This window comes from Sylvia atricapilla, chromosome 20 (assembly GCF_009819655.1).
Source record: "Sylvia atricapilla isolate bSylAtr1 chromosome 20, bSylAtr1.pri, whole genome shotgun sequence".
In the NCBI taxonomy this organism is placed as follows: Eukaryota; Metazoa; Chordata; class Aves; order Passeriformes; family Sylviidae; genus Sylvia; species Sylvia atricapilla.
Window position 1 is genome coordinate 270,769 of NC_089159.1, and position 9,685 is coordinate 280,453.

The 9,685-nt window shown below is 49.5% G+C and overlaps 1 protein-coding gene across 1 annotated transcript; it reads right to left on the minus strand.

The window, feature by feature from the left end:
* Positions 1–6,181: 6,181 nt before the first annotated feature.
* Positions 6,182–7,979, minus strand: LOC136369955 (C-C motif chemokine 4 homolog). The gene is made up of 3 exons (XM_066333100.1): positions 7,649–7,979; positions 7,048–7,162; positions 6,182–6,590 (listed from the first exon to the last, which is right to left on the minus strand). The coding sequence occupies exons 1-3, from the start codon at positions 7,716–7,718 to the stop codon at positions 6,503–6,505; spliced, it is 273 nt and encodes a 90-aa protein (XP_066189197.1). The 5' UTR covers positions 7,719–7,979; the 3' UTR covers positions 6,182–6,502.
* Between the last annotated feature and the right edge of the window lie 1,706 nt (positions 7,980–9,685).

The following is a 9,685-nucleotide window of genomic DNA, read 5'->3' on the forward strand; positions in this document are numbered from 1 at the left end:
GCCTTGTGTAGTTAATGGTGTGGGTTTGTAGTGCTGCAACTCCAAAATATCTCAGAAGACAAAGGATGCTGCTGGACCTGGTGCTCTCCAGCCCAGAGAAGATCCTTGAGAGATCCTGCTGTGGCATTTGTGGGACAGAGCAGCATTCTCCAGGCAGGGATTTGGGAGTGGCATCTGCCTCTTTGGTGGCTTCACCCCAGCCTTGTGGTGCTGGGGCCTGGGGTGAAGAGAGAGGATGTCTGTGTGGGTGTGGGTGGTCCCTGGGCTGCTGTCTCTGGTCCCCTGGTCAGAAGATCCCTTCCAGGTCTGTCAGCTCCAGCCTCTCCACGTCCCACCAAAGCCCTATGGGTGGGAAACCTCCAAGTGTGGTGAGCTGCCCACCACAGGGTAGGGGTACTTCAGGGGCTGCAAGACCCAGGGAAAGAAAAATAGCCCAAACTCTCCAATGTTCACCTTTGGTCTGTCCATCCCCTGGGACATCCCTTCTCCAGGCTGTCTTGCTGCCCCAAGTCTCTTGCCCTGAACAGGTTGCCAGTGTGTCACTGGAGAAAAAGCCCATCTGAACCTGAGTGGGGCTGTCGTCTCTTTGTATAGATCCAGGAGACAGGAGATACTGCCCTGGGTGCCTGAAACACTGCCCCATGGCACATGGGGTGCAGGCAGTGCCCCCAGCCCTGGACTACTAGCTGAAGTGGCTGTGCATCATGTCCTTCAGACAGAAATCAAGAAGCTGCTCAACTGGAAGTCTGATTCAATAAAATAAAATGAGATTTGGTAAAACAGAGTCTGAAATGTTCAGCACAGTTTATCATAGAGTTCTGGACTATTTTGAGTTGGAAGAGACCTTAAAGTTCATGTTCCACCCCCCGCCATGGGCAGTGACACCTTCCACTATCCCAGGTTGCTCCAAGCCCTGTCCAGCTTGGCCTTGAACACTTCCAGGGCTGCCACAGATGCTCTGAGAAACCTGTACCAGTCCTCCCTTCCCTCACAGGGAAGAATTCCTTCCCATATCCCATCTAACCCTGCCCTCTGGTAGCGGGAAACCATTTCCCCTTATCTTGTCACTCCAGGCCCTTGTAAATTGTCTCTCTCCAATTCTTTAGGGATGTCCTGGATGATGCTTTAGGAGCCTTCTATAGAAAAAATAACTTGACTGTAAGAGCAGTTCCTCTTGGCTGAGTTTTGCTGTGTTTTCAGGAGTCTCACACTCTTTCAGGATCTTTCAGAGACTGCGCGACAGAGAGAACAGACTAGTGAGACAAGCAAAGTCACACCTTTGCTACATCCCAGGAGGGAGAAGGGTGATAGATCTCAGTGGGTCCTGCAGTGCCTTGACACCCTGGGGATATTATATGCAGATTGTGATCTTACATCCACTCTATGCAGAGGGAGTTTATGGAGCCTGAGGAGATAAGAAAGGACATGAACTTCGAGGCCTTGATAAAGGGCAGAAAGAGGCAGTTGGTGGAGGGAGTTGTGAGAGGACAGTCACGGAAACCTGTTTGCAGCAAAGGAACCAGGGTAAATGTCACTGAACTAGGGGTGGGAGGAGGTGAGGGACTAGAAACTGTCCAGAGCAACCTGCTCTTGGCAGGTCACCAACAAGTGTCACTTGTTGCTGGGCAGGTAATGTGTTTCCAGAAGAAGCAGAAGGAAGTGCAACAATTCAGAGATCTTGCAAGTAGGGGAAGTAATGAATGAGCAGAAAGGATGTGAAGTCACCCCAATGCAGCATCCAAAGTGTTTCTAGAAATCATGAATCTGCTTCCCCTGGGAAGGACAGTGGAAGTCAAAGGTATGAGACAGCTCTGAGTAGGCTCCCAGATTTTCCATCTGGTGAACTCTGCATCACTTGATACTAAGGAACTGCTTTGGGGCAGATACCAGTCTGCCCTCTGATGCCCAGACTGGTTGGCAATGGGCAGCTGGAGAGCAGCTGGGAGCACTGGGACCTGGCTTTGGGAGCTCTCTGCTGCTCTGAAACTGATCCTGGGGTGATTTACAAGCAAGATTTCTCTCTAAATGGTAAATGGAATTTGTCCCTGTCCTCGGTGGCAATGCATTGATGTCTGGCTCTGGCCTCCACAAGACCCTGTCTTGCAAGGACCAGATCTTTCTCAGCCTCATCCAGAGGGAATGGCTGCACAACACAGCAGAGAGTCATAGAATCATGGAATTGTTCAGGTTGGAAAGCACCCTAAGGTCATCGAGTCCAACTATTATCCCAACCAAGGACTGTTCTGCTCAAGGGTGCAGTTTGGCTGAAGGCAAGAATCCCTTGAGATACCACATCAGGAAGAGAGACCATGGACCATGAGGGTGTTAATGTTTTTCTGAGCAATCAGTACATTAAAGTAACATCTTTAGGCATTGGCTCCCCGGGTAGTTTGCTCACTCCGAGGCACTGGCAGTGTCCCTTGTTAAGATTCAACACAGTTAACAGACCTGCAGCTTTAGAAATGTGCTTTCTCAAAAATGTTGCATCTTTCTCTTCTAGAAGAAAATGCTTCATCATCTCAGGGGGTTGGGAGTCATTGTCCGTGTCTTTCTAAGAACTCAGTGGAAATGTTCTTTTGGGTCCTCATGGCCAGTTCTGCTTTTTGTTGGCTGTCACAGAGAAGGTGACAGCCAGGCACATCTTCTGTAATACTTGTGTGTCTTCCTTAGTCCTGAAAGTCTGGGATATCTCACCACTTTAGGAAAACACTTTAGGAAAACGTGCAGCATACAAACACATCCTCTTTTACATTATATTTTTGGATTCTGGCCCCTCAGAGGTGACACACCCCTGTTGCTCTAAGTTTTTTTGTCTTGTGAGTGTTTGCAGTTTAGTGGTGGAGATTCTCACACAGTTTCATTTAAATATTTACAATTATTTACTTTGTTTACATATTTCTCCTCAGGGAGGAGAAATATGATTGATGGTGATGGTCAACTACGAGGTCAAAGAGGTGGCAACCTGTGTAGCAAATCTTTTGCTTTCTGTAAAAAGTGTATATAATAGAATTATTAAAATAGAACTTTCCTGCCTGACTTTCTACTGCCTGCCTCGTCCTTTGTGTGTCCAGTGCAGTGACACACCTCCTGCTCATGGTATCTCTGGGAAGAGCTGTTCTGGATGCAGGACTGAACCTCCCCTCCCTGTCGCTAACCAGGGCCCTGGGATGGGGAGGAAGGCACAGAATTGTCACTTCTGGGTGCACAAACATTTTGCCTTCAGTGTGTCTAATTCTTCTCTGAAAAGTGGAGATGTAAAAGCTCAGACCATGAACCTTGACTGGCTTCAATCGACATCCTTATCAGCATAGCCCACCTCCTCCTTCTGTGAGATGCTGGACTTGAATCTCTGACTCCTCTGGCATTTGATGTGCCTCAAAATGCCTACAGACACACTAGAGTGATGTAAACAGCAAATATGGATAGATGTGCACATATATTATAATAATTATATACTTATCATAATAATGATTGAATTTTTGTTCACAGGTAGGCTTGCCCCAGACTTTAATCAAAATAAAAAATACCCCAGCCAAACCAACCAACCCCAAAACCCCCCAAAATTAATTATTTTTGTATACATTATGCAAAACATTCAGTAAATACCACACTCTGGTTTCAGGATGAGTAGTTTACAAATTCCAAAACCCTTAACAGCGTTGTTCTTGTTTTGATCTGAATCCAGAGAAAATTCCCCAGAAAACCACCCTCCTCTTGGTCCCAGCCTCACTTTTCATCTGTTGCCTTGAGCTTAAGGATCCTTTCCAGTTCAGCATATTCTGTGATTCTGGTGTCCACCTGCTTGAGCACCTGCATGAGGCTGTTTATGGGAGGGATGAGCACCACAATTAGCCCAGAGCCCTGGGCATGAGCTCCCTAGGGAGAAAAAAACTCTTTACCATGAGGGTGGGGACACCCTGGCGCAGGGTGCCCAGAGCAGCTGTAGCTGCCCCGGCCCTGGCAGTGTCCAAGGCCAGGTTGGAGAGAGCTTGGAGCCACCTGGGATAGTGGAAGGTGTTCCTGCCCATGGCAGGGAGTGGAACATGATGAGCTTTGAGGCTCCTTTGAACTGAGACCATTCCATGATTTTATGATTCCATGATTCTGTGACCCAAGGATTGCACAATGTGAGGGTCTCCTTGCATCCTTCAGCTCTAGCAGCAAAATCAGTCTCAAACAGCTGCACCAACCACAAATACATCCAGTGCTTGGGGTAGGGTGATCCCTGGGTGAGGATTTGAGCTGATGGTGCCACTGGTACTGCGGCCCCTGCCTGCTCTCGGCCACTCCTCATCCTTTGCAGAACGTGCTCAGTTCTCACCTCTCTGCCGGGGGTGTGGAGTTACAGCTCCTTGCTGGCTCCTCTGAGCTGTCACACGTTGCGCCCACACGGGTGGGCGGAAGATCAAGGAAGACGTGAGTAATTCCGGGCTCCTGCCTGCTCTCGGAATAGCAGAATAGCGCTGAGGAGCTAGCTGAGGTACCCTGGAGCTGAGGGGGAGGGCGCGGCTCTGGCAGGCTGGAATGCGCCCCTCGTGCTTTAGGACACTGCACGGGTGGTTGTTTGCCGCAGGCTCCAGCAGTGCCCGGCCTGGATGATACTCCCTGGATGACCTTGTGACCTTCCACAAGAAATCCTGAGACTGTGGGACTGCTCCCAGTGCCACAGGGCCAGGCAGGGCTTGTATCCAAGAGAAGCTGTGGAGGCTCAAGTGATTTTGGGATAATCCTATCACAGGTCTTCACCCTCCTGTCTCCTGCCCCTTCTATTCCCTGCAGTGAGGGCAGCTCTGGGCACTAGGCTTTGTGCCAATCTCAGTCCTGAGGGTGGATCTATCAAGCAGGGTGGCTGGTACCCAGTGGCCAAGATGGTTTTCCTGGCCCTGATGAGCCCGCCTGCTGGAGCTGTCCCTGGCGTGTGGAGGGTCTGGTGAGCCAGGCTTTCACCAAAGCCACCACCTTCACATGTGGCTGCTGATATCCATCTGAAGCTGCCAGCCATGGGCTCCCTTCCCTCCCAGCAGCGTCTCAGGGAAGGAGGCTCTGGCCTGCTTTCTACATCACTACCCTTCTCCCAGGGTGCTATTTTAAGCTGGATGCAGTCAGCACTGGGGTGGGATGACTGATGGGATCCACAGGGCCCCGTGGGCTGAGCAGCCAGGGGCTGCAGTTCCTCCAGTGAGGAACGATGTGCTCCTTCCTCCTCCACACAAATGCACCTCCCCCTGATCCCTCCCAGTCCCACCTGAGCTTCCTCCCCCTGCTCACCATCCACCCTCCGTGTCTGCTCGAGGTCACCCCTCCCCAGGGCTGCCTCCTACTCTGCTCCTCTGTGTCCCACTGGTGTTTATGTTTCAAATCCCAAGTCCAGTATGGAAACGCAGTGGGGTGAGCTGAACATTTTTCCGTGTACTGCACCAGAGATCCAGGCAGGAGGAACCCAAATCCTCCTTGTTAATCCAACAGAGCCTATCCAGAGTTGATCAGAGCATCCCAAATACCACCAGTAGCATGGGAAATGCCATCAGAGATGTGGGAAATACCTTCACTAAGGTGGGCTCCATCTCCATCAGCTCCAGGGGGGGACCAGGGGAGATGTGTCCTTGCAAGGCCAGGTCCTGCCCTGGGCTGGGGTCTGTCATGGTCATCTCTGGACAGGCATCTCCAGAGACGAGCAGGTTTTGGAGTCAAGGTATTACTGAGAGAGAATATCTGCAAAGCTTCATGTCCCAGCTGAATGAGAGCTTAATGAAATAATTCTAAAATTCTTGTAGTGAAACATATTTTTTCCACCCTCAGCTCTGGAAACAGCTGATCCATTTCAACTGTAACTCTCAGAAAGCTTTCCCTAAAACAACCAATGTGTTAAATTTCATCTCCTAAAGGTAATATTTTGGTTGACTATAATGGAGCCAGCAGCAGAATTTAATGAGCTTCCAATTGTCATAATGAATGGAGATAAAATACCTTATAAAAAGCTTGAGGCAAGTTACCTGAATGTAATCCCTGCCCTTCTCATGACTACTCCTTCATGGCTTTTCTTGTTATTATTTTGCAAAACAGGATGTTCAGACACAGAAAGGTCGTATGAGTTTTGACAATGTGGAAAAGGAAATAAAGAACTTGTTGTCACTATTTTAATTTCAGCCACCCAAAGGATTGTAACGGAGGCAAACACAGGAGGTTATTACAAAAATATTTATTTATTTATTGACATCTGAATTGAATTTTATGTCAAAAATACAGTTACTTAAATACAGAATATATAAGATGAGTCTACGGATAAAAAAAATATATATGTAGAAAATAAAATTATTTTTTTATCTCTGAGTTATTGCACCTGATCCCTCCCCTATAAAAAATTAAGTAGCACAACATTAAGTTGAATTTTGGAAGGTTTTCAGTTTCTCTGCTAGCTCTAAATGACATTGAAGCACTTCCAGCTTGGTCACACTCATCCATCCCAGCAGCTGGGGACATGGAGCAGCAGGATCTGTCCAGCTCAGTCTAGCTCCAGCTCATTCACATATTGCTGGACCCAGTCCTCCTTGGGGTTGGCACAGACTTCCCGGCCCTTCCTAGTGATAAACCTGTGGGGTGCAAGGATGTCAGTTTTTGGTGGGAGAGTACTGAATGGGGAATCACAGAATCATGGAATCATGGAATGATTTGGGTTGGAAGGCACCTTAAAGCTTATCCAGTTCTACCCCCTCCCATGGGCAGGGGAATCTTCCACTAGATCAGGTTTTTTCAAGCCCCATCCAACCATGGCCATGGACACTTCCAGAGCTGGGAAAAGAGCCCTGCCCAAGCCCAGTCTCTCTCAAGGATGTGTAGCTTCATGCCTTGCTCATCCTATCCAGCAGCCACCATTTTTATCTGCAAAGAGGTAGAGCAGGAGCAGTGTGTGGCTTCTGTACTCCAAGCATCACCTTGTACTTCTTGTAGTTCTTGTCTACCCCAGCCTTTCCCTGTCTTTGGAAAAAGGGCATTTCCCACCCTGGCTCCTCAGCCCAAAACCACCCCTGCCCCAGAGGAAGGACTTACACAACAGCAGGCTGGGAGCACTGGCTGTTGGTTTCGTAGTAATCTTTCACAAAGTTGCGGGGCAGCTGCCGGGAGATGTAGGAGAAGCAGCAGGAGGTTGGTGGGTCGGAGCCAACTGTGAAGGGCAAAGACAGTGATGAGCAGTGTTAAGTGATGGGGAACAGGACAGGGACCTGAGATCACCCATCCCTGTGTCTAGGGAGCAGGGATGATGTGGAAGAGGAAGAGAAAAGATGGGATTTTTTTTCGTCTTCCATCAGTTGTTTCCCTGTTGTGTTCACCCTGAGCTGGCATTGACACAGCTCATGCCATCAGGCAATATTTCCCAGCCCAAACCTAGCCTTCCTCAGGGTGCCCACACTTGACCTCTATAGCAGAAGTGGGGGCATGGTTGTGCTTTCACCTCAAAAAAGGTAAAAAACCTTTAGCTTTTATGCTAATGGTCTTTGAGCTGTGCCTGTCCCACAGCCCTGGAGCACCTGCCAGAAGATGGTGGGACTGATGGGAGGATCTGGATTGGAAGTGCTGCCAGAAGGGGCTGTCCCAATAGTGACATTTCTCCTGTCCCCACTTAGGAAGAATGGGGAGAGCCTGGACTTACGTGGAGCAGCAGAGGTCTGGTAGCAGAAGGCAGCCATGAGGATGGCGAGGGCAAGCACAGACACCTTCATGTTGGTGGAGAAGTGGTGGCTGGAGCAGGAGTAACTTGGAAGCCTCTTTGCTATCTGATGCTGAGACCATCAGCAGCCCTTCAATTTATGGGGTGAGAAGTCCGTGCAGTGGCTTGCGTAGGCATGGTGGAATTTCCACCAGAGTCCACTTGTGGTGCAGTCTCGTGATGGAACAGAGCAGCCCCAGCCCCGGAAGAGTGAATCTCCCTGCTCAATTCAGTGCCTCCCCAGTGACACAGGATATGAAAGAGTCACTGTGGCTATTTCTGCTTCTCTTATGTTTCCCTTAGTAAGAAGTTCCTCTATGGAGGTTCCTGCATTTGTTAAGTCTCCCCTGTTACCCAACCTTCCCGGCTGGGAGAGTGTATCTGTGCAAGAACTGTGCTGGAGGACCAGGAGCATCAGCCGGATGAGGTTGGTTATGGAAAAAGAGACTGAAGTCTCCTTTACTCTCATAGAGTTCTCCCCTCCCATATCTGCAAAGCCCTTGCTGCCCCAGGAGCAGGAGGTGGGAGCTGTCAGCTGTCACCAGTGTCCTGCATGTGTTCCCTGTGGTTGGAGGTGACTCCAGGCATGCCTGCAGCTCTGACAGCACTGCAGGCACTGGCATAGGTAGTGGTGAGCATGAAAGGGGAGTCTGAGAAGCTGTAACACTCAAGTTTCCTCCTCAATTTAAGGGAAAGTAGAGCTGAGATGGGCTACTTGTTTTCTCCTGGAACTGCCTGATGCACTCCAGGTCCTATAAGGAGACATTAAATTACAATTTAATTATACAGGCTTTTTTAATATAGATTATACAATTACATTTCAAGGGCTACTGGTAGTCTGGGCATGGGGCTGCAGAGAGCTGAAAGAAGTGTGAAGATTGGTAATCCTGAAGAGGAGGGAGAAGGAGTTCCAGGAGCAGGGTGAGGAAGGAAACAGTGATTTTGAAAATGAGGAGCAGATTAACTGTGGGGTGAGAGCATGGGCAGAAACTGGGATGTTGGAAAGACAAGAGTATCCTGTCTCTTTGATGAGAGAAAATGACCACAGACTGGGGAAGCAGTCCAGTGTATGGGAGAGAGTAAGAGCTCTGTGAAGGCTGGGCAAGGGCTGAGACAGGGATGGGTGATTGGGAAGAAGCCACCAGCCTCCACACAGAGAGCCATGAAGGCCTGACAGACTCCCTGAGGAGGACAGGGAAGGCCAGGCAGGGAGGTGATGAGTGCTTTAGGAAGAGCTGAGGGCTGTCCAGCTGTAGTGAGATGTTCCTAGAAGGATATTTGTTCTCTACAGAAAAGCAGATTTTCCTGGAGAATGTCTCCATTTTGTTATTTTCAAGACATCATGGAGTGGTAATATCTTGATAGACACTTCCTGAATACCACTGGAAGGCTTATAATGTAAAGTGGAGCAAATGAACCTCACCCTGGCACCTCTGCACTCCCCCCAGCAGCAATGGGTACTGACTCATCCCGTTTCTTTTGAAGGTTTCCACCTACTGCAGGAACCTTCTGTAAATAACCTAGTGTTTTCCCAATATCCTTCAGCCCTTCACCAGCCGGCTGGGTTAGCTCCATGCTCCAGGTGGGCAGCAAGGGCTCCAGAGAACAAGGCACAGGAGAAGCCCCAGACTTGTCCCACCCTCAGGGAGACTCCTGCTGGGATCTGTGGTGGTGTCTCTCACCCAGGCTGGGGAGGGCAGATCTACCCCATGGAGCAAATATGGCTCTTGCCAAGCTGAGCATCCCCTTTCCATAGCTGATCTGGCCTATTTCCATCTTTCCCTTTGCAGAGAGGCACCTTGCAGGCTCACTCATCAGTCCAGTTCCCATTGCCTTACTCTGTTTGTCATCTTGCTTGTCCCCAAATATCCTAGGAAGATGAGGAGAGAGCCTGCCTCCATGTGCAGGGTGCCAGGCCAGGCAGGAGGTGGGAAATTTTTCCTTTCAGGCAGCTGGACACCTCTGTGCCTTAACCCGTTT

Excerpts from the sequence above, each read along its gene's own strand:
- LOC136369955 (XM_066333100.1), bottom strand. The coding sequence starts at position 7,718 with ATGAAGGTGTCTGTGCTTGCCCTCGCCATCCTCATGGCTGCCTTCTGC. Across the intron at positions 7,163-7,648 it reads CCAGACCTCTGCTGCTCCAC|TTGGCTCCGACCCACCAACC; the intron begins GTAAGTCCAGGC and ends TGCCCTTCACAG. Across the intron at positions 6,591-7,047 it reads TGCTCCCAGCCTGCTGTTGT|GTTTATCACTAGGAAGGGCC; the intron begins GTAAGTCCTTCC and ends TGCACCCCACAG.